The sequence below is a fragment of the Mus pahari genome, chromosome 12 (assembly GCF_900095145.1).
Source record: "Mus pahari chromosome 12, PAHARI_EIJ_v1.1, whole genome shotgun sequence".
Taxonomy (NCBI): domain Eukaryota; kingdom Metazoa; phylum Chordata; class Mammalia; order Rodentia; family Muridae; genus Mus; species Mus pahari.
In genome coordinates, this window is record NC_034601.1 from 57,574,839 (window position 1) to 57,600,410 (window position 25,572).

Genomic DNA, 25,572 nt, shown 5'->3' on the forward strand with positions numbered 1-25,572 from the left:
TTAAAAACAATGAATTTATGAAATTCTTGGGCAAATGGATGTATCTGGAGGATATCATCCTTAGTGAGGTAACCCAATCACAAAAATAAGTCACTAGATATGCACTCACTGATAAGCGGATATTAGCACAGAAACTTAGAATACCCAAGGTACATTTTGCAAAACACAGGAAAACCAAGAAGGATGACCATTGTGTGGAGACCTATTCTTTTTTATAGAGGAAATGGGTTGGGGGAGGGGAGGATCTGAGGCTGAGGAAAAGTGTAGAGGTAAGGGAAATTGGTTGGGAAGTAGTGTAGAAGAAAAGATTCTATTTTCAATTAGAAAGAAAAAAAGAGGAGGAAGGAAGGAAGGAAGGAATTAGTGTTAAATCAATTTACAAGAGAAATGGAAAAACTGGTCATGACAAGTTACCTGAAATTTGCAAGTCTCCAAGCTTCTCAATCCTCAGTTTCCTTAACTACCAGGAATGAATATAAGGTATACTTTAATATATATAAATATACATATATGTATACATATTTGTATATTTATATATATGTATATATATATATATATATATATAATTTTCCTTTCCTTGCCTTTCCTATCCTTTCCTTTTCTTTTCTTTTCTTTTCTTTTCTTTTCTTTTCTTTTCTTTTCTTTTCTTTTATAAAATACAGCTTACAAAGAAGATAAACTCAGGGAAAGCCAGACATATTGTGGTTGCTGATTTAAAATTTTTTACATGACTCTACATTTCTAAAACATTTGAAAAATATTCAGGTAAATTAAAAACAATTCATTTTTATTTTCTGTAAAAATCCCTTTAAAAGCCATAATTCAATTGCCCTGTAGTACAGGAAGTTCAGAATTTTATATATGTAGGCAAATATAAGTTACTACCAGAGAACATAGCAGCTTACATATTTATATATAGAAATATATACATATAATTACATTCATAGAAAAAAGAATCTTTTGTTTCTTTCTTTTTTTTTTTTTTTAGACAGGGTTTCTCTGTGTAGCCCTAGCGGTCCTGGAACTTACTCTGTAGACCAGGCTGGCCTGGAACTCAGAAATCCGCCTGCCTCTGACTCGCAAGTGCTGGGATTAAAGGCATGCACCACCACTGCCCGGCATAAAAAAGAATCTTAAACACAAAGCTCATAAGCATGTTTTTTTCAGCTGAATAAAAGTTACATTTACATGATATACAATATAAAAAAGAAGTCTTCAAACAGAAACTAAATATAATGAAATCTGTGAATATTCTGACTTCCTTCCTGTCTAGGAACCTGCATGTGGCTACAGAAGGCTCTTCTGCTGTTTCATCTAGTTATTCCTAGCATTCTTTCAGAAGTCAGTACAGTTCTCTCTTCTACTAATTTCCAATAACACAGAGACCTTTCTTTTAAAAAGCAGCACTACTTTAAAAAAAAATGTTGTTTGTATTCATTTTCCATCTTGTGATTTGCATATACTTTCCCCAACAGTGTGGTTTCTACCTTGTGCTCACTTTTTCCACTCATCATAAAGTCATCATCAATATAGAGGACCAGTGTGATATTTGGGGGAACAGAGAGAGGATTATGAAATCTTCAACAAAAGCATGGTGAATGAATGAACTATAAAGGTTAAACTATACAGGTATAATGCTGGCCTTATCAGCTGAATGGAAATCGCTTCTAGGTGGTCATTATGGACAGGTACCATTATAGACTTTGGCTTGCTCAACAGATCAATACGCTCAAGAAGGGACTGCAATTGGATTCAGTATTTGAATAAGTTTAGGATAGTCAACTCTCATTCTCCAAAATACTCCTAATTTCTAAACATGATAAATATGAGAGTTAAAAGGAAATAATGTGATAGCAACCACCAGTCCTGTGTCATTCAAGTCCATGCTGGTGACACTAATCTCTACAGTTCCTATAATCTATACAGTTCAAAATACTGGTTTTGGTTCACTCTTTTCTCTGGTAGTGGAAACCCCAGTGGCTTCAGTTTGGTATTTACAAACAAAATAGTTCTCAGTCCAAACATCAGAGAAACAATATGGAAATTCTGGAAAATTCTAAGAATGTGGCAACCAGGAAAATAATAACAGGATGAGTTTGTGAATTCATTGCAATCATTTTGAATAAGACTTGTGCAAATCTCCATTGGTTACCTGACCTGCAATTCTTAAAACCTTATTCAGCTATCCTACGAATGTGATTCTGAAGGGTTTTTTTATTTTAATTTCTTCATATAATTGTATAAATGTATCTATGCCTTTAAATGTTTGCATGATTTTGCATGTTTGAAATTAACCTTATACTTTTCAATATGACCAGATCTCACTATGTTAAACCCTTCTAGCTCGCAATTCCATAAACTGGTCAGGATAGCATGAACTTATGAAGACCTGTCTTGTTCTGTCTCCAATATTCTGGTTTTTTTTCTTTCATATTTCCACCTGCACACCTCCCACACACAAACCCCACGGGGCCTCCCTATTCCCAGTGGCCTAAGTCTCTATGGGTTAGGTGCATCTTCTCTCTGAGGCCAGACAAGGCAGTCCTCAAAAGACAGCACTACTTAGTACGCAGTTCAAATAACTAAATTCTTTCGTTCAGCGTTCTCCATCTTCACATAACATTCGATTCTTGTTTTTTGAAAGGGTTTTATGCTAGCCTCAAACTCCCTATATAGCCAGGGATGACCTTGAACGTCTTGGTTTTTTGGTTTTTTTTTTGGTTGGTTGGTTTTTTTCGAGACAGGGTTTCTCTGAATGGTCTTGACTATCCTGGAACTCACTTTGCAGACCAGGCTGGCCTCCAACTCAGAAATCCACCTGCCTCTGCCTCCCAAGTGCTGGGATTAAAGGCGTGCGCCACCACGCCCGGCAACCTTGAACTTCTGATGCTCTTGCCTCCACAAAATAATGCTGGGATCAAAGACTAGTAACAGGGCACATAGTTTAAGATTTGATTCTTAAATTACTGTATTTTATATTAGCAGCAGTAAATAGGTTACCAAAGAAAATAAAAATCACTATATGGCATTTTAAATAATGGGAAGGGAGGCTCTAAATAGGGATTGAGATAAATAGAAGAGGGAAGATATGATAACAGTAAGGATATTTGAAAGTCATGAAAAAAACATACTATTAACTACCTAAGAAAAATAATAATGTACATAAATCTGTGTACATAATTTAGATGGAACTTCATCTGGGCTGGCAATGCTCCCTCCAAGAGCCAAAGACCACCTAACAAAAGTCCCAATAGCAGGAAATGAGAATTCCTCTTTTGAGCTATTGCTCAAGGGTGTTTAAGATACTCTCAAGACATTTGAGACTATTGCTACTGCTCTTGGGTGCCCCCAGAAGGGGGTTAGATAAGTTTCTACTTCTGAAGATACCATGCACTTCAGACACATGGCTCAAAGGTCCCCTGAGCTTAAACTGATTTGAGTGTTTCTTTCCTGAGCACTAGCTTTCATAACACCAGAAGTAGCATGCAAACTTTCAAAGGGGAAAAGCAACCAACACCCCATGATGCCTACGAACAGCATCAACGATCGGCATGGTACGATAACCCTAAGGTGCAGTAGCAGCATACATATCTTGGTGGTAAACTAACAGGTCTCTAAATGGACTTACAAACAACTCAACAAGAAGGAAACAATGCCTAATACTGAAAACCCAGGTAAGTGAAGTCATGGATCTTGAAGGTGAACCTATAACCACTACTGTAGTAAACCAGAATAATTCCTAACTATATTTTAAATATTTGTCTTTCTACATAAGTATAGTTCTTACTTCAGGGAAACTTCTCTTTGCAGCAGAGATTCCTAAAACATTACAAATAATCAAAATGCAAAGTTGTAGAGCCCATTCTCAATAGATATATTTAAATATACTTCTATAAGGCTCAGGAACATTGAAAAAGAGGCGCTGAAACAATTGTAGCAGCAAGAGGATCAGTGTGCTCTAAGGATTGTCAGACCCAGGCTGGAGAGTTGGCTAAGTGGTTAAGAGCACTGGCTGCTCTTCCAGAGGTCCTGAGTTCAAATCCCAGAGTTTGATACCCAGCAACCATATGGTGGCTCACAACCGTCTGTAATGGGATCCAATGCCCTCTTCTGGAGTGTCTGAAGCGAGTGAAAGTGTACTCGCATTAAATAAATAGATAAATAAATCTTAAAAGAAAAAAGTCGGACCCATAAGTTCTCACCAACATGACTACCTAAATATTATCTACACAAGAGTAGACATGACTAGCCAGGCACAGGCCTATAATCCCAGCACTTGGGAGGCAGAGGCAGGTGGATTTCTGAGGCCAGCCTGGTCTACTTGTGGGCAGGCAAGGACCACAGGTTTCCTTCTACTTGGTTTAATCAGTACACTAGTTTCATTTGGTTTGCTTTGGTGGTATTTTTTGTTTGTGTGTTTGTTTTGTTTTTTGTTTGTTTGTTTTTCAAGACAGGGTTTCTCTGCATATCCCTGGCTGTCCTGGAACTCACTCTGTAGACCAGGCTGGCCTCGAACTCAGAAATCCTGCCTCTGCCTCTGCCTCCTGAGTGCTGGGATTAAAGGCGTGCGCCACCACCGCCCAGCCAGTACACTGTTTTTAAACCCACTTTATAACTAAGTATATGCACACCTAAATCAGTAAGAACTTCAGACTTAGAGACTTACCCTGGTACTTTCTTTAAATTTGGCAGTGGATAATTTCACAACCCAGTGTTGTGCTGAGAGTGTAAAATGAGGCCAAATACAAACAATAGATAGGTTTGAACTTGCTCCTGCATATTCTATATCCTTTCTGGATTTCAGAAAATTGTGGCTGTCTTTTTATCACTGTTGATCCTTACCTATATTCTTTTCTCTGTATTTCTTTTACTTTTTTACTATTATTTTAATGGACTCCTAGGAAAGCAAGAAGGAAAAATACAAATGCCCAGTTTATAATTTTCATTCAATGTTATCTACAAACATTTTATTTTTAAACTGGGAGTCTCTTCACCTCTTTCTGAAAGGCTTTAAGGTCCCTCTCTGCTAACTATCATGGCTTCAATTACCATATTCTGAGACTTATCATTTGAATTTGCCAAGAACACTACTTGGAGAAATAAAATGCAATGCAGTGACCACAAGAATGTGTGTACAACAAATCCACAGATATCCATTCATTAAATTAAAATGGTTCCTAAATGTTGAATATTAAAATGAAATAACAAGAAATGGAAGTTTGTTTTTGAGAGACGACATTAGGAAAGGGTTTTTCCTCAGAAGAAATGCCTAAAGCCAATATATCAAAGCACACGATGTATTGATAAGAACTAAAGAGTACTTACACAGCAAGACTACTCAAAACATACTGTACGTGTTCACACTCGTCTGGGAACGATGTGCTGGCTGATGTGAAACAGCACAGTGCAGTCTGAAGAACCTGAAGCTGTGGCAACGGCACCTGCCAACGGCCAGCATAGTCTTCAACCACCTGAAGAACAGAGTTTAAAAGCACATTACTCCTGGGCATGGTGGCACACGCCTTTAATCCCAGCACTTGGGAGGCAGAGGCAGGCGGATTTCTGAGTTTGAGGCCAACCTGGTCTACAAAGTGAGTTCCAGGACAGCCAGGGCTATACAGAGAAACCTTGTCTTGAAAAACAAAAACACAAAACAAAACAAAACAAAAGTACATTACTATGAAAAATGCTGCCAATTCAAATTTAAAATGCAGAAAAAACTTAACAGATATAAAAAAAACATTAATTCTGCATGAATGTACCTGAAGGAGAGGTAAGGAAAAGTGTCCTAATTTTGTAAGAAAAATCTAAAGTTAAAGTTACATTTTTTAAAACATCAAAATAACTTAAAAGTAGATTCTAGAAAGTTAAAAGCCATTTGAAATCTGTAAACAACTTAAACTTCAACAGTTTTGGATGCTTAATTAAGCAAGTTCTTCGCTCAACTCATTGCTTCTTAGGTTGATATTTATATAACATGAAGGATTTTCAAGAGCTCTCAGTGTGGTAAGTCTAAACTTTTCCAAAATGGAAGCTGGTATAAATAAATGCCTCTGCACCTTCACATTCCATGTCATCCTGAACATTATCTATTTTATATGCAGCTATTGATTCACAACATCTAAAGACTATTTTTTGTTGGGTACATATTCTCAGTTGCAGAAATCTAGTCCAAGATGTATAAAACCTCAAATTCAATTTCTGGTAGTAACAAAATAAACAAGCAAAATTAAATAACAATGATTTACTTTACAAACTCATTTGTTAGAATATTATTAATTATGAAACAAAAAATGGCACCTACCCACAAGTATTAGTTTGGTGATCTAAAACTATATAAATAATGCCATAGGCTGTCAAATACAGTCTCCTGTCTGAATTTGACACCTGATATCTTTTAACTATTTTCTCAATGGTCTCTAGAATCTCTCCTCAAGAGCATACCCTGAACCCAGCCCAAACTACCAACATATTCTTCCTGTACATGATCCAAAATGAACTGTAAGACTATAAGCTAACTCAAGTCACAATCATTTTCACATCTCTTTGGTCTGAGGATAGTATGGGTTTGGGTTTTTCAGTCAGCAAAAATGTTGCATCTTTTTTGCTAATGTCATAACTTTCACTCTGCCCATTCACAGTACCAGCCCAAACCATCAGGTATGCACAGCTAGTAGATTAGCATTTACTACCAGTTCATATAAAATATCACATGCAAGATATTTTCATGTAATCATCAAGGTTATAACCAAAAAATAACACAGACATGTAATGGAACATGTTCAGTTCCCCAGTCACATATTAAAAATCACTAGTCAATATCTTTTTGGCAAGGCTATTAAACCAGCTAGTAATATTAAGGCTCCCCTATTTCATTATCTAAGAAATGTTTAGAAAAAGAAAAATATATTGAAATTTACATATGTTGAGTATGCCACATATCTCATAACTATTGTCAATAATCCTATTTTTTAAGTAGAAATAATTTAAATTCTTTGGTGGCAAAGAGACAAAGATGCCCTTCTCTTCCCACTGTCAACCATTTATTCAGTAAATGCTTCAGCAAATTTACTCACTATTTGCCACGCTCAACAGTTCCCATAACCCACCCATTTGGAAAACACAATACTTGCGCATATCTATCAAGGTTTACAGCAATTCTTCAGTTCTAGTTTCTATAAATTTGATTGTTTGCGACGTGTCCCCCAAAATCCATCCAAAGGTAATTGAAATACAGACTCCTCCCAACTTTGGTTTGTAAGTTTTGGTTCTTTTAGATACTAACAGTTGCTAACATGGAAAAAAAAAATTTACCTTGTTAGATGAGATATTTGTAATGAAGCAGTTGTATTTATTCTACCCAAATATCCCCTGCATATATTCACTGACTTAACAGAAGATAAGCTGTTAAAAGAAAGAAGAAAATTAAGCAAAATCATATTATAGGAATGTATTTCATTCAAAAGGAAAGATATCAAAACTAGCTTCACACATGAAACAAAAGGTCTTTGGTGAATCAGGAAATAATAAATAAATTAAAATATTGATTAGTTATTAGGCCTGTTTCACAAGAGGGATTTCATGCCTGCTACTGTGAACCTGGTTAAAAGCCTGTGGCTAGAAAGAACATAGGACTCAGGGGGAAATTCTTATTTTCTAAATAGTCATTCTCTTAAACTGCTTTCTAACTATGTTTATATCCACAAATCTGAACAAAATGGCTGAGTGCTCAGATACCTCCCCAATCCAACACTCAGGATATGGAAGAGGGAGCAGAAAGAATGTGACAGCCAGCAGATGGGAAGGAGAGCAGTGAACTGTTGGCCTCGGGTTATGACAAGGATATTACACACAGCAGCCATGGTTTCCTGTATTAGACCTACACAAGATCCAGCACGGACAGAGAGAGACTCCCACACTATTGGAAGACCTGTTGGCACCTGATGAGGAGAGTCTCTCTCCTTTGAATACTATGGTACTGCAAGAATGCCCATGCCCTAGTAATGGTCCCACATCATGCATATATGTAACACTAATTAATTGGACTCAGGGAGTCATTAATAATAATTTTAAAAGAAAAACATGAAGTGGGAATAAGACTGGATGGGAGGCACTACATGGAGTCATAAAGAGATAGTGGTAATCATATATATAATCATATTGTATAAATATATAATATATGAATTTTTCAAAAAATAAATTTTTAGAAAAAGTAAAATCAAAAATAGACTACAAACCATTACCTCCATACTAACAAGCAATCTTAGTTTGTGCTAACTTCCATTGAAACACTGTAATAACTCTCTGAGCTAAGATATTTATGATTTAAAATTGGTTGAGATTTTGTATTTTAAATATTCTGTTAACTTGCATTCTGCTACTTTATGCTTGGATAGCATACAGCATTTTCCATTTAGCATTTTTATTTTATTATTATTATTGTTGTTATTATTATTATTGTTTTTTCGAGACAGGGTTTCTCTGTGTAGCCCTGGCTGTCCTGGAACTCACTCTGTAGACCAGGCTGGCCTCAAACTCATAAATCCACCTGCCTCTGCCTCCAAGTGTTGGGATTAAAGGGATTAAAGGCGTGCGCCACCACTGCCCAGCGCATTTTTATTTTTAAAAGGTAGCATCATCCAGATACAATCTATTTTTTCTAACATTCCCACAATAGGAATGGTATTGTTTTTTATCTATACTTTGTATAAAAGAGGGAACGACTTTCTTCTTTTCCTCTTCTGTGGCCCCAGAATTTTCTATAAACTATGGGAAAGACCTAGAAAGCCTATACTTGTTAATGAAAAGAAGGGTAGATGCCAAAACATCAGTCAGAATTCTCTCACTCTATTTCTGTTCTCTTCCTAAACTCTGGACGGTATGACTGTCTTTTTTCCTATATTCTCATTAGTATAAACTCAGTCCTTCTCAAAACATACCACAGTGAGGACAAATTTTACACCACGTCCAAATCACTTAGTCCACGTGATAATGTTTACAATAACTAGTGACAGTCTACCAACTCTAGGCCAAGGTTAATTGTAGAAGTTTGGGTCTATATGCCTCCTCAAATCTTCTGTATTTGTTGCCTGTGACACAGGTCAGGGCACCTACACAGTAGCATGGAGGTCAGCATAAAAATCTGGCTTTCCTATTAGTAAAGTAATAGTAAACAGTAAGGGCTTTACATCAATTGTGAAGTCAATTTCCACTTGTTACCAAAACTAAAGGAGTAACATATCTGCTTCATAAATTATCAGATTGGTGCTTGGACAAGAGAATTTTATTGTGCACATGTATGTGCACAATAAAAAGATTAAATTAAAATGAAAGTTAAATTAATACTAATTTTAGTACTAGGTGTTGTGGTGAATCTCCAACCCCAATAAGCCTGTGCAAAAACACACAACTCAGTTATAAAATTTATAAGCTGCATGTCTAAATTGGGCAGACCCATCGCTACACTAATCTATTCCCCAGCTATGAGACCCTTGCTACTTGAGGCTTCTCCAGGCCATGTAGTTCTGCTCCATCTTCCTTCTACCTATTCCTCCTAGTCTTTCTTCCTCTGTTAATTTCCACTCTTCTCCGACTCTCAAAAGCCTCCAGCCCCATCTTTCCCTTCCACTGCCCAATCACAGGCTCTAGCCTTTATTTGACCCGTTAAAATGGGAAGAAGGTTCACAGGAAATCACCTGAGTGATCCACTCCTCCTCGGGGCAGCCCAAATAAATTGAATTTTATTTGGTGATTGCTTTGTTTTTTGAGACAGGGTTTCTCTGGGTAGCTTTGGCTGTCTTAGAACTCGCTTTGTAGACAAGGCTGGCCTCAAACTCAGAGATCTGCCTGCCTCTGCTTCCTAACTGTTAGGATTAAAGGTGTGAATCACCACTGAATTAAAATTTAAGAGAGATGAAACATGTTTATTCATAGTAAGAGAATTAAAGAAAAGTAAATAAGAAGGCATGCTAAATATCATGGAAAAACTTGGACTTCCTTAGAAAGTTCACTCTTAAAATCAGGGGTGGGGGGAAGTATATATTATACCAGAAATGTTCTCAAAGATAGAATTAGGAAGGACCAAAGCACTAATTGCTACTCACTAGAAAAAGAATCTTTGGTGATTTCAAAGGTACTTTGGTGAGGTAAAAACATAACTATAGGACAGAAGTCTCAAAACTGAGCCAGAGTGGAAATCCAACCATGATAGATAAAGTAGTCTTCTAAAAACTGATGGAAAATAATAAAAGAAGGTAGGAAACCTCACCTTGAACACTGAGAAATTTATACAAAGTAGCAAAAAAGTTGTATACATCTGACAGGTAGCAAAAAAAAGATTATATTAAATTATCTCAAGTATTTCAGGTACATCTTGAGTACATAGTTAATATAAATTGCAATTATCTGATCAGTATAGTGCCATAACTGAAAGGGCTAGGGAGAAGAAAAGCAATAATGAAGAGAAAGTAGGAGGTCTGCTTTTGGCCAATGTACTGGCTAGTTTTGTGTCAACTTGACACAGGCAGGAGTTATCACAGAAAAAGGAGCTTCAGTTGGGGAAATGCCTCCATGAGATCCAGCTGTAAGGCATTGGCTCAATTAGTGATCAAGGAGGAAGGGCCCCTTGTGGGTGGTGCCATCCCTGGGCTGGTAATCTTGGGTTCTATAAGAGAGCAGGCTGAACAAGCCAGGGCAAGCAAGCCAGTAAAGACCATCCCTCCATGGCCTCTGCATCAGCTCCTGCTCCCTGACCTGCTTGAGTTCCAGTCCTGACTTCCTTGGTGATGAACAGCAATGTGGAAGTGTAAGCTGAATAAACCCTTTCCTCCCCAACTGCTTCTTGGTCATGATGTTCGTGCAGGAATAGAAAGCCTGAGTAAGACAACCAATAACTTTTCCTTAACTGAGGAAGAGAAGAAATTTGTTTGATACTAACATCTTGATTCAAAGTCCTTGACATTTTAGTCTCTTGACATCACAGAGGTGTGAGATAATGGACAGAGCAAAAAGCAAAGAGAAAGGAAAAGGAAGGCAGGAGGGCCAGTTCATAAGTAATCTGAAAAGTAAGCAAAACCAACCTCAGTTATGTTTATTGATAGTAAAGCATCTGATACCCTACTACTGCTCACAGAAATGTGACAAAACAGGATGATTATCGTGCCAACAAAGTGAAACTATCTAGGACATAGGAAGATTAAAAGCAAAGTAAAAAGACTGAAAGGAATATAAGCCAGATGAGGTACTCTTCAGCAGAAGAGAGAGCTCAGCATACTGTTCTTGCAAGGACCCAACTTCAGTTCCTAGAACCCATATTAGGTAGCTCACAATCTGTAACTCCATCTCCAGGAGATCTGATACTTTCCTTTGGCTTCTACCGGTACTTGCACCCACATGCTCACAAACAGACTCAATTTAAGGTAAATCTGTCTGTCTGTTTGTTTGTTTGTTTGTTTGTTAAAGCAGCTTTCATTAGATTCCAAAAGATGTATTTTTTTTTCAAAAACATCTAAATGAACTTCATTTCTTGGTTGTTATGTAAATGTTGTAAACATGGAAACATAAGAGTGCTTTTATGATTTAATTTAGTAAATGTCAGAGGAGCAGCAACAGCCCAGGTAACAGTGTGAAAGGTGTCTTAGCACAAGATTGAAAACAAAAAGCAAGAACGTAACACTGGACTGTGAAGCCTGGAGGACAACAGCTGCAGTTGGGGTTCTTCAGACAGTATGTGCTATGCTACTACACAGACTCCATGCCTACTCTAGCAAAAAGTACCAGAACCCCACAGAAGAAATATATATAAGCAGTAGAGATATGTAGTAAAAGAAGTATGGCCTACTTCTTATGCAGGAACCATCAATTAAGACCTCGTGGTACCTGTGGTTGCAAACCACTGATTTCATAAAATTTTTAAAAGGAAAAATGCAAACTACTTTCAGTATGTAAAATGTTTAGAGATAAGAACTCTCTGCCCCCACCCCCCAAAAAAATCAGTACAAACCACTTGATGGGGCTTTCTAGTAAGCTCTAGAAATGCAAGCTCTAGAGGAGAGAACTCAGTCAACAGAAAGCCTGCTATACAAGCTTGAAGACTGAGTTCAGATCCCTAACACATGAAAGCTAGACACAGCAGCATAAGTATGCCGGCCTAGTGCACGACAAATGCCTTTCCAGAGCTCTTTATCCAACTAGCCTGAGCTCCAGGGCAGGAAAATCCTGTTTTAAAAATTAAGAACTGTGCATAATGGTGCATGACTTAATGAGGCAGAGGCAGGCAGATCTCTGAGTTCTGAAGTCAGTCTGGTCTACAGAGAGAGTTCTAAGACAGCCAGAGCTAAATAGAGGGACCCTGTCCTTAAAAAAAAAAAAATTAAGGTGAAGAGAGATTGAGAAAGACATCTGAAGTTGATCTCTGGCCCCCACATGCATGTACACATACAGGTAATAAATAAATAAACACTGTATTCAAATAATAATAATAATGAGTCATAAAGCTGAAAACAAACTTACTTCATTTTTTTATATATTATGATTTGGATACAAAGTGTCTCCAAAATCCCATGTTAAAATCATGGTGTTTTGGCCTAAAAAGTGGATTAATCCACGAATAGTTTCATAATCTATACATTATTGGAGGTGATCACATTTTTCAGAGGTGAGACCTAGATGGCTAGATGGAGACATGTTAATGATTGTATCTGGTCACTGACTCCTCCCACCTGTTCTGCTTCCTGGCAATCGTGAATTGAGCAGCTCAGGCCCAAAGCAATACAGCCACCCAACCATGGTCTAAAATCTCTGGTAAAAGGAGACAAATCAGCCGGGCATGGTGGCACACACCTTTAATCCCAGCACTCGGGAGGCAGAAGGAGGTGGATTTCTGAGTTCGAGGCCAGCCTGGTCTACAGCAGGGTGAGTTCCAGGACAGCTAGGGCTATACAGAGAAACCCTGTCTGGGGGGGGGGGGGCACAGGAGACAAATTAATTGAACAAATTGATACATTATTAATTAATCAGTAGATTAAATTTGATACATTTAAGCATCTATACTAGGGCTATTTAAATTAAAACCTAAAAGGAAATTTTAAACTTGAAAACTGATCATAGTGAACAGTGATTAACTTAGTAGTAGAACCCACTGAATGCAGGCTTTCAGTTTGATCCTTCTTACCACAAAGGGGCAAAGGCAACAACAAAAGGAAAATGCAGCAAATTTTAATAAGCATGTTAATTCCCATAGAGCCTCTACTAAGATTTTCAACTGAAGCACTACTGAAAGAAAAGAAGCAAGCTCTGTATTTCAGTAAACTCATCAGCTACTTTAAAATTCATTGTTCTCAAACCGGGCATGGTGGCACACGCCTTTAATCCCAGCACTCGGGAGGCAGAGGCAGGCGGATTTCTGAGTTAGAGGCCAGACTGATCTACAGAGTGAGTTCCAGGACAGTCAGGGCTACACAGAGAAACCCTGTCTCGAGAAAAAAAAAAAAAAAAAAAGAAAAGAAAAAAAATTCATTGTTCTCACACCAGAAAAAAAAATCTTCAAATGAATATATATGTATATTATAGCTACATGATATATTAGAGCTAGATGATCAACAATTTGCTTGTCCTTTTTAAAAAGAATATACTAATAGTTGAAACAGAAACATATTAACTATTTGAGCCAACAAGTCCTGCTATTCATTAGAAATCTTGTTGTTTCTTTTACTGGGTTTTTGTTGTGTTTTTTTTGTTGTTGTTGTTTTGTTTTCTGAGACAGGGTTTCTCTGTATATCTCTGGCTGTCCTGGAACTCTCTTTGTAGACCAGGCTGGCCTCGAACTCAGAAATCCACCTGCCTCTGCCTCCCGAGTGCTGGGATTAAAGGCGTGCGTCACCACAGTCAGGCCTCTTTTACTGTTTAGTAATAGCATAACTCCAGATATTCAGATTAGAACCTGATATAATTTCAAGGAATTTGTTGGGGCATTTTCTCCCTATTCACAAAATGTTAAATACTTTTATTATGCTAACATTTCTAGTAACTTTCCACTCACCTCACTCCATGTTCATCATCACTAGTCTGTCAGGCCTTTAATCATTCATTTTCTAGCTACTCAACAACGGCATCCTTTTCTGTGTAGGCTTTCACACGTTACCTTCCCTTATTTATCTTAAAACATTTAAGATTCATAAAAATCCAGCTTTGCTTTAATCTTTATACATACTGCTCTGTAAAATCCAAACTCCTAAGTTAAGATCTAGATGATCTATCTTCCCAGCCTTATGCTGTTAAGTCAGAGTCCACTGTAGAGGGGCTCTTCCCTCAAAGTCAGTTTTGGGCTGTACTACCTGCTTCCCTGGAATATCAGCTTGGTAACTCTTAGCCTCCTAGTCAAAAGAACAAAATACCTCTGGCCCTAGGGGGAGATCATGGCATTCTGATCTGTTCTAAAGATTAGAACATTATATAGCATTGTTTGCTTCTCTAAGAGTAATCCAGCTAAGCCTGTCATTCACCTGACCAAGAGTCCAAGAGGAAATTTGATTTACTTGGAAAAATGATAAAGAGAGAGAAAAACACACGAACCTGTTCCCTGTTCTTCTATCTCTTTTTCTCTCAAATAGTGGCCAATCCCTAGATGTACTGACCCTAAACTAACTCTTTAGGTTTTTCCCACTGTCTCTGTAGTCTCTCCCTTTCTGCCAGGCAGCTGTTGGCCAACCTTCAATGCTGAACATGCTAGCTTTCAGACCATAACCCAAGCAGCCTGGCTTTCCCTCTTCCCCCTCTCTATCTCCCTCCTTCTAGAAATTGCTGAGATTTACCGCTTGTCTGTGGTTTGTTTTTTTTCCCCCTCTCAAATGCTAGTTAAATTGTTATTGAGCTTTTCAGTCCTTAACTGAATCCTTTGACTAGCAAGACCCAGTTCATACTGATGACACAAAAATAAGGACATTTTATCATGAAAAACATGGGTGACTAGACTCTAGCTCCAATTTTAAGTTAGGTACTGGAATGAAAGTAATAAATGCATATCTACTCTTTTTATAAACACAGGATGGCACACAAAAAACCAAAGTAATATTTAAAAAAAACAGCTTTTGATATTCTCATATTTGTGTCTACTAAATTTTTAGATTTTGTTCCTATCTTGAATACAATTTATCCATACTGCCTTAATAAATTTGAACATTTGGGAAAAATCATCCATCATAAATTTTCCCCGCTGTAACCTCTGTAACAGCTTGTATATACCTCTATATTTACCGAACTGTTATAAGGCTAGGTGCTTACTAGGGCCCATTCTTTATCCCCCGCATTCAAAGAAAGAGGCAGGGGGATATCCATGAGTTTGAGGCCATTCTGGTCTACATAGTGACACGAGACAAACATAATTGCTACTTGTTTGAAATCATCACACATATTTAAATCATCACACAACCAGTTGTTTGTGCTGTATGAAGAGTGTGGCCTTGCTGGAGGAAGAATGTCACTGGAGAAGGGCTTTGAGAGTCAAAAACCTTGTACCACGTCCAGTTAGTTTGTTTTCTGCTCCTGCTTGCATCTCAAGATGTGATCTCTCAGCCCCAATGCCTGTTTCTTGTTGCATGCCTCCCTGCCGTGTTATACCTCTGTAACTATTAGCCGAAATAAACTCTCCCATAAGTTGCTTTTTTGAGTCATAGTGTTTTATCACAGCAACAGGTAAGTAATATACATATTGATGAACATTTGTAGTTTTGTTGTCTTGTGGTGTTGTTTTTTAAAGTGTCTATGATATTAACTTTTACTCAATCAATAATGAGTTTTAAATTCTTTATTATAACTAAATAATATCCCAGATATAATACAGTTTTTATGTCTACCATAGCACAGGCTGGTTCTTATCAATAAGACTAGCCAGGCAGTCGGGCGGGGTGGCGCAAGCCTTTAATCCCAGCACTCAGGAGGCAGAGGCAGGTGGATTTCTGAGTTCGAGGCCAGCCTGGTCTACAAAGTGAGTCCAGGACAGCTAAGGCTATACAGAGAAACCCTGTCTCGAAAAACCATAAAAAGACTAGCCAGGCATCACATACTAGCAACATAACTTGGCCAAGTCACCTGCTCTCTCAATCTTAGTTCCTTTATCTATAAAATGAAAACAATGGCAAACACCATAAAGTTAGCAAATCAAATGCATTACAATAGGCAAAAGCAATTATCAAAATCTGATACGTGATATTATATTTAACAAGAGGAACATATCATATCTAACAAGAGTAACACTGAAAATAAGAGTAATATGTATACATACCTATAATACAATCTAATAAAATGTACTGGATATTTAAAACTGCTATAATTTGATTATGTCTCTAAAATAAGTTTTGTGTTCTGAAAACTTATTCTTGGAACCTTTCCAAGATACTAAGGGTTACATAACATCACAAGGTTAGGGCAACCATGATAGCATTAGTAGTGTTACAGAGAGAGGGAGGGAAGGACGGAGGGAGGAAGGGAGACAGAGACAGACAGACACAGAAAGACAGAAACAGACAAACAGACTATCAATCTAAATATGAATCTGGTATACATGTTCCCATGCTCTTGACACATGTTTCCTACCATGTTTTGATTCAGTAATAGTCCCTAACCAGATGCTGGAGCATATAGTCTTGTAACTGCTAGCTTCTAGAACTATAAAAAAAAAAAACTTATATACTTATGAATTATTTGTCTGTGGTATTCTATTTTAGCAACAGAAAATATACTAAAACAATATCAAGTTTTTGTTACTGTAAGTATTTTTTAAATCATTGCAGATGTTAGTCAACACAGGAACATTAAATAGAGTATTTAGAATATTTAAACTTTAGAGTAGTGAAAATACCCTGATAATATCCACTTCAGTAATAGCAATATAAATTAATAAGGAGAGTATACATATATGGGGACAGTGTTGATCAGCAGTTTCCTTATCACTGAAAGATCCCTTACTAGTAAACAAACCAACACCAGCAGAGCTGAAGCTTATGAGGCTCACAAGTCTACACCGACAGTTAACACAAGACTCCTGATGGCTGAGCTCTCTCCAGGTTGTGCAGGAATCTCCAAGGATGAATTGTCACCGTTAGGGGGTTAGGGGCTCAGGAATGAGTCATCCATATTACTCCTGCAAGTAACCCCATATCCATACTTGCTAAGTGACCTTAATAAACTCATTCTTAACCTTAATAAACTCTGCTCAGCAAATTTGCCTTCAACAGAATTGTTACTTTGGTTTGTCCCTGGTTTCCTAAGAAAGGTGACACAATAGATAATGTATATAGACTACCACAGAAGCCAGAAAACAAGTCTGTCCCCTTTTTGTCTAAAAAGTTTATTAGATGATCAACTATAGAGTCTGTCACCCAATACTGAATGGGGGAGTTATATCCTCCATGCCTTTAATGGGGCAGATGAACATTGATAATGAAAGGTATAAACTAGTACCTACTCTATACACAAATGATCCTCTGTATACTTATCCAAACTATGTGATCAAGCAGCTTTCAATTTAGACCTCTGTTCTTCTTTATCTCTAGCCACACCCATACACTCTCAACAAATCAAGTTTTCTGCAGTTGGTGACCACTCTGCCTTCCTGAAGCTTATATGTTCCTTGATAAACTTATCTGTTTCTCCAATAATTAACTCTTCTCAGACTTCATTTAATGAATCATTCTTTAGGAGCTGGAGTGATGGCTTAGTAGTTAAGAGCAATGACTGCTCTTCCAGGGGTCCTGAGTTCAATTCCCAGCAACCACATGGTAGCTTGCAATGCGATCTGATGCCCTCTTCTGGTGTGTCTGAAGACAACTACAGGGTGCTCATAAAAGAAATAATTCCTTAAAAATAATAAAGAATCATTCTTTCTTAGTTGGCCAATTGATTTTGGAGTTCCTCAAGTTTCAGTTTTTATTCCTTTTTCTTATTCCTTTCTTAACCTAGTCTATATTTTCTCCCTATGTGAATTCATATCTCACATCAAATACCATCCATATAGCTGCAAAAACCAGAACTTCCTTGCCAAGCTGTGATTTGTAGAAGTCCACCTATTTTTGAACTCAACTCAAATGGGGCAAAATTCCTTAAATTTCACATTCAGATTAAATCAAAGAACTTCAGCAAAGAAGTATAAGCATCTAAAAACAGTCATGGTAACACGTTCTGCAGATCAGTCTTTTTTCATATCATGTTGACAGTACTTACCGCTTCATTATCTCCTAAGTCCTTTACCATTGCCTATCAATACACACCCGAATGGTTTTCAATAAATTAAATTATTTTGGTTACTAATTTACTATATGCTAACTTCACTGGATTTTGTTTTTCTTTTGCAGTACTGGGAACTAGCCAGCTCTCTACAGCTAATCTCTCTCTAGTCTTTTTTATTTCTCACTCTTTATTTTCAAACAAGTTTGCAATAAGTTGCCTGGGGCTGGCTTTCAACTCCTTCTATAGTACAGTCAGGCCTTGAACTTACACTCTATTTATTTTAATCACTAGTGCCTATATCACCAGAACCAGCTACACAGATTTCTTAAATCTGATTTAAAGTATACATATTCATAGATACATCTATACCTATATGTATGAATGTATACATGTATGCATGTATGTATGTATGTATGAAAGAATATGTATACTTTAAATTCTTAATGATTATGGGTATGGGTTACAAATATTCTAGATAAGACCTGCAGTTGGGCAGTGGTGGCGCACGCCTTTGATCCCAGCACTTGGGAGGCAGAGGCAGGCGGATTTCTTGAGTTCGAGGCCAGCCTGGTCTACAAAGTAAGTTCTAGGACAGCCAGGGCTATACAGAGAAACCCTGTCTCAAAAAACAAAAAAAANAAAAAAAAAAAAAACCAAAACAACAACAACAATAAAAAAAGGCCTGCAACCCCAGCCTGAGATGTTTTTCAAAACAAGGTAACTCGTGATTATTTAGAAAGCAATGGTAAATATATGAAAGACTTTGTGCCGATAAATTACTACACTTAAGATTTCACTGGTAAATGTAAAATAGCACCTTTACTAATTCACTTAATTAAATTATCTCTTCTCCACACCAAAGTGGGAGCATTTCACTTAACTTCGCAGATAAGGTAAAATTTCATTATGCAAAATGACTGCACTTGAAAAGATTCTAAGCAAGAAAATAAAATACATTTTATCCTGTAGTTTTCCTTTATTAAAAAAAAAAGTATATTTTAATAGTTGGGCATAGTGATGTATAAATTTAATCCCAGCATTCAGGAGGCAGAGGCAAGCACATCTCTGAGTTTGAAGCCAGCATCTACAGAACAAGTTCTAGGATAGCCAAAGCTACACACACACACACAAAGCCTGTCTGGAAAAATCCATAAAGAGCCAGGCATGATGGCGCATGCCTTTAATACCAGAACTCGGGAGGCAGAGGCAGGTGGATTTCTGAGTTCAAGGCCAGCCTGGTCTACAAAGTGAGTTCCAGGACAGCCAGAGCTATACAGAGAAACCCTGTCTTGAAAAACCAAAAAAAGAAGAAAAAAAAAGAAAAAAAAATCCATAAAGAACTTTTCTAATAAATTGTAAACTTTAATAAAAAAAAAAACCCAAGTAAATAAACAAGTAAAAGGAATAATAAAATTCATCCATAAAAATACAACCAAAAGAGATGCTATACTTGCTTTCTGTCTACCTATGAGGATTTAAATTCAAACTTCTATAAGCACTGAGAAAAGTATACAACTGCCTTCCGGTTATGAATAAGGTGTATGGGAAGTAAATGGATTTGAGGCTTGGATCTAGGTCTTACCCAAATTACTAGGTATATTCAATATTCTAAAATCTGGGGAGTGGACGAACCACTAAATTGGCCTGAGTATGGTAGCATAAGTCTTTGGCTTTAGCACTCAAGAGGCAGATGCAGCAGGATCTCTGAGTTCAAAACACAACCTGCTCTACAGTTTCAGACCAACTAAAACTACATGGTGAGACCCCATCTCAAAATCAATAGATGGATGGACGGATGGATGGATGGATAAAAATATAATCCTAAATGAAACCACTTCTACCTGGTCTTAAGCATCTTGGATAATCAGCCTGCTTAAACAGCATCAAATATGAATAAACATTCTTTACAAACATGATTTGGGATAGTGGACACAGATTTTGTTACATGTAAAGATTTCCATGCCATTTGTCACTGAATGTGTTCTCAATAATTTGCTGTTGTCATTAGGAACAACTAGCCTTCAACTATTAAAATCAACCTAAAAAGGCATTAAAGAACAACATGTAGACTAATTGATTTTGCTTTGTTTTCCCTAGTCATTAATAAACAAGTGAATAACCTTCCATGAATTTCACCCTTCATGAATACTGCAAGTGTCCCTAATACTCAAGTTTTTGAAAACCATTTATAAAAGTCCACATTTTAAAAAACACTGAATGTATGAAGTAAAGTGATGCAATGAACTGATTTTTAGCTCTGAAAATTCACAATACAATAGACCAAGGACTTGGTAAAAGTAAGTAAATCAGTGCAAATTACTGTCAACACTTGCCTTCATCTTCTATATTTATTATGTTTGCTATTGTTGTTTGCTTTTATCGAGACAGTGTTCTCTGTGTAGTCCTGGATGTTCTGGAACATAACTCAGAAGTTATGACTGCCTCTATCTCCCAAGTACTGAGAGTGCTCAGCCTTATATTTATTTTTTACTAAGCTAATTTTCAACATTTATTAAATGTAGTTGAATAAACACACATTTACTTCGGTTCTCACTTGCAAACTCAACTAAAATAAGTTAAAATGATGTTCTAAAAGACCTAAAGACACACACACACACACACACACACATACACACACACACACACACACACCTAGCTTTTAGGTAGCTAGGAAGTAGCTGGAGGAAGTTGTTCCTAGCTTGAGACCTGAGATGCTAAAATCCAAAACATTAGTGGAATTGTTCAGGAACAACCCAATCGTGCTTTAAGGACCTCAGAATCCTGGAAGGGGTTAAACTGGAGGAATGTGAGGCACTACATATTTGTAAACATGAAAATGAAAGAAGTGTCAAAAATCACAAAGAAGACAAAAAGCAGGGGGGGCAGTGAGGGGAGGGTTGGGGGGGGGGTCGTTCCTAACCCGTATTTGTTTCTCAGGAGAGAAATGCAAGAAAGAGATGCAAAAGCAATGGAGAAAGGACAAGAATGGGTATGTACAAGAGTTCAAACTGGAATACTCAATAATAAGAAGAGGGTGGCTCTACAAACCAACTGATCCCACCTAAAATTAAAGGGGGAAAATCATAATTAGGCACATGCGTGTGTGTGTGTGTGTGTGTGTGTGTGTGTGTGTGTAAGTTGCAAGTGACTAGCTCTAAAAAAAGGGGGGGGGGAGAAAATATGTTTTTCTAAAAAGTTACCCCCTACACACCTCTCATATAAAAAGCTATTTGCTTCTATAGCTCAACACCCAAACTTGTTTTCTTCCTTACTTCCTAAATAGAATCTTAAGAATGAGTTCATCATTTCTCTTTTTTTTTTTAAGATTTATTTTATGTATATGAGTACACTGTAACTGTATAGACCGCTGTAAGCCTTCATGTGGTTGTGGGGAATTCAAGTTTTAGGACCTCTGCTCACTCAGGTCAAGCCACTCACTCAGTCCCTGCTTGCTCTGGCCCAGTGATTTATTTATTATAAATAAGTACACTGTAGCTATCTTCAAATGAGCCAGAAGAGGGCGCCAGACCTCATTATGGGTGGTTGTGAGCTACCATGTGGTTGCTGAGATTTGAACTCAGGACCTTCAGAAGAGCAGTCAGTGCTCTTACCCGCTGAGCCAGCTAGACAGCCAGAAAGACAGTTTTCAATTACCCACAGAAATACCCTGTTGTCACATAAAAGTCAGATGCGGTAGCTGGAATCCCAGCATGTATAATGGCATATCAGCTAAACTAGAAGAGAAGGATGGCTTAGCAAGAAAAGATAAGTTAAGATATGCAAATTAATAGCAATAATTAGTAATAAAAATAATACATTATACACCCTCAGAAAACTTTCATGAAAGTACAAGTACTGTACAAATTTTTGCATCAAGACCAACATATCAGGATTCTTTTCTAAAACAACTTGAATTTCTTTGAAGAGACATTAAATATGTATTTTGTAAGAGGCAAATCCTTTTTCTGTTATGACTATATCTTAGGTGACTTTCATAGACTACAATTGCTGTTAAAACTCACTGAAGAATTATTAGGTACCTTTTGCTAACAACAGCATTATCCAAACAAAAAACTAGCTATCTATAAAGTAAAATTTTAAAGTATAGCAGGCTTTCTCACCCAGGTACCACTGACATGTTAGACCAGGTTAACTGTTGGTCTATCCTACACTATCCCTTGGAGGACAGGGAGGACAGTCAGCATTTCTAGCCCCACCTACTGTCAGTTAGGAAAATCTAAGAACGCTGAATGCCACTGGGAGGAAACAAAATTTCTGAACACCCAGACAGCAAACATAGTTGCTTCACAAATCATTGCTTCACTCATCAGGAGTATCGAGCTATGACAATATTACAGACTAAAATTTAAAGATGAAAATATTTTAACATGTTCTCTGAAGTTCATTATGGGATATAAACTATCAGCTCCAAAGATTAGACTATCTCTAATGCTCCTCCTAAACCCAAAGAGGATTTTACATCACAGAAATATTAATAGCTTCTGTCTGTTTAAGCTTACCTATATGTTAACATAAGGGCTTTTTGTTCGTTATGTTCATTCTCTTATTTTATAGCTTGTCATCTGCCTAGGGTAGCTGTTAAGCCTACCATAGTACAAAATAGTTTTATAGTCTACTGTAACCTATGAGATTATTTCCACCTCATTGTAATGATTTGATACTAAAACTTGCTTAGTTTACTACATGTGACCAAACTCAAAATATTATAGCTTCAGGAATTGAGTGAATGTTTCCTGCACCTAACAACTCAAGAGAGACAATAATAATGTTACTTGAAATAATTTTTACTACTATAGTATAATAAAGTATCCTTTTTAAACATTTTATTTTAAGTGGGTTTCTTGTGTGTGTGTGCATGTGTTTGTTGTTCTGAGACAGGGTCTTTAAACACAGTACTGGAATATCACTATGTAGACCATGGTGACCTCTAACTCTCAGAGATCTACATGGCTCTGACTCCAGACTGTTGGGTTTAAAGGCTGCGCCACCAACCTTGACTCCTTCTTTGAACCATATCTGCGTTTCCTTGAGTACTTTCAGGATTTTTGCCCCCCGCCTATCATTAACTTTCCATCACTCTATCCCATCCATACCATGCAATTTAATGTGTTTTGTTTGATCAATTCAGTTTGCCTTTCAGTAGAAATTGAAGTCTGAAATCAAATTCCATCTTGTTCTTCTTTTGGAATCTAAGAAAAGTTAACTTGTTTTGGTTTTAAATTCTGCTATGTAGCTTTCTATCTGAAGCTTAAGAGTTAACTTTCTTAGTAAAAGCTGCTTTCATATCAAAACAAATTAAGTATGGGTTGAAGCCCACTCTACTGAAGCATTTCTTGGGAAGATAACTAATATAACCCAAAGGAAGAGGTAATTAGAGGCAATTAATTTGTTTAGTTTTCCTTAAAAGAATTGTTCATTTCTTTCTCCTGCAACCACAGCTACTAAGAAATTTTGATTCATATTTTCCTCCAAAAGGAAAGAGACAAACTGTAGATTTTCTTCTTAATATCACAAGCTGTATACAAAGTTCATATAGTTAGCTTTCTGTCACTTAGATTATCTATTTTACATCATTATTTTATTAACTAAATATTAAATTATCTATTTTGAAATTACTCATGATTAAATAAATTTGCTAATTAGTGAAAGTTAATTTTACTATTAGTAAATAATAGAATCCTAATTGTTTAAAAGAATTGATTGGGCTGGAGAGATGGCTCAGTGGTTAAGAGCACCGACTGCTCTTCCAGAGGTCCTGAGTTCAATACCCAGCAACCACATGGTGGCTCACAACCATCTGTAATGGGATTTGATGTCCTCTTCTGGTGTGTCTAAAGACAGCAACAGTGTACTCATATACATAAAATAAATACTAAAAAAAGAATTGGTCTTTGGAAATTCAGTTATATAAGCCAATTTTCCTTACTGGCAAATCAAACAATTAACAAACTCCTATTTTATTAAGTAGTAGATGAAATGTAGCTTATTGTATATGATTCTTTCATTCCATTTAAAATAGGTAAAAGATAATACATATAAATATAAATCTCACTTGTAAAACAGAACCAGAACAGAATCTTAGAAAGAGATCTATAACTAATCTCTAAGATGATGAAGTTTCAGGAAAATAAAAAGGGTCACATCAATGTATGTTGATATAATACTCATGTTAGCTATATAAAATAAAAGTTCATTGCATTTTTTTCTGTTGTTTTATTCTCAGCTATTCATAACTTAGAATTTTATAAAATAGTTAATTTCATTTGCTCTTGAAACATTTTAAAGTCAACTCTCAGAATCTGATTTTGCTTTTTGACTCAGGGTCTCATTATGTAGCCCAGACAATCCCTGAATTTATGCTCCTGGTGCCCCACCCCCAGGTGCTGTCATTGTTTTGCATAAACTAAATGTGTTCACTTTTTCTTAAAAAATTTACTTCAAGAAATTTAACAGTAGGTAAAGGCTCTCCAAAAAAAGAAAAGAGAAAAACAAAAGAAAAAAGAAAAGAAAGGAAAAAAGAAAGAAAAGAAACTGTTCTAGCCTTCAAAAATTTCAGCAATGAGGAATTATTTGAGCAAGGAAATTAACAACACTGGGCCGGGGGTAGAGCTCAATGGGATATCTAGCCTTGATTTCAATGTCCAGGCAGCGCACACAGAGGAACACATAAGCACACATAAGCACACAGGTTGGGGGGGGAGGGTTTGCTGGGCAAGGCAGAAAAAGAGAAAACTAAGTTGTACTAAGGTATATATATATATATATATATATATATAATATAAACAATAACATCTGTTTCAGAATATATTTAAAATATCAAATGAATGCTATTTTTTCTAAGTTTGAAGTTCCTAGGTTCATAGTCTACAAACATAACAATTGCTAAACATTAATCATGTGGTTAGAAGACAAATGTCCTCAAAATCAAGACACTGAACATCAATTGTCAAGATAAAAACACGTTTTCAGGAAAGTCACTGCACAGAGAAAATGTTAAAGATATACATTGTCTATACCTAGACTGTTTCGACCTTCAAACCAACTTATCTATGACATGAGCAAAAAATGTAAATGTAATCGCTAGTAACTTATCCAAAAATATCAACTTATTCTTCTTTCCTTAAATGCTTGGCGGGGCATAAAATGAAATGTCAACAAATTTAATGCCCACTCAGTGTTCACTTTATTGCGCACCTGTGACTAGAATGAAATAAACGGCTAACTCATCCAAACCTTTTCTGTATTTACCCAGCTAGCAACTATCCCAACCAAAAAAAAAAAAAAAAAAAAAAAAAGAACTGAGGCACAGATGTTAAGTGACAGGTTAAG

The 25,572-nt window shown here is 36.7% G+C and overlaps 1 protein-coding gene across 2 annotated transcripts in view; it reads right to left on the minus strand.

Annotated features, from left to right (window-relative positions):
- The window catches only part of Znf654 (zinc finger protein 654), a 102,771-nt gene that overhangs the window by 48,212 nt on the left and 28,987 nt on the right, over positions 1-25,572 (minus strand). For both annotated transcript variants that reach the window (XM_029544248.1, XM_021209579.1), the window contains exon 2: positions 5,326-5,471. Coding sequence is in view for 1 of the 2 variants with exons in the window: in XM_021209579.1 (XP_021065238.1) it covers positions 5,326-5,471 (146 nt within the window). In the remaining variant the exon portion in view is untranslated. The remainder of the gene's footprint in view (positions 1-5,325; positions 5,472-25,572) is intronic.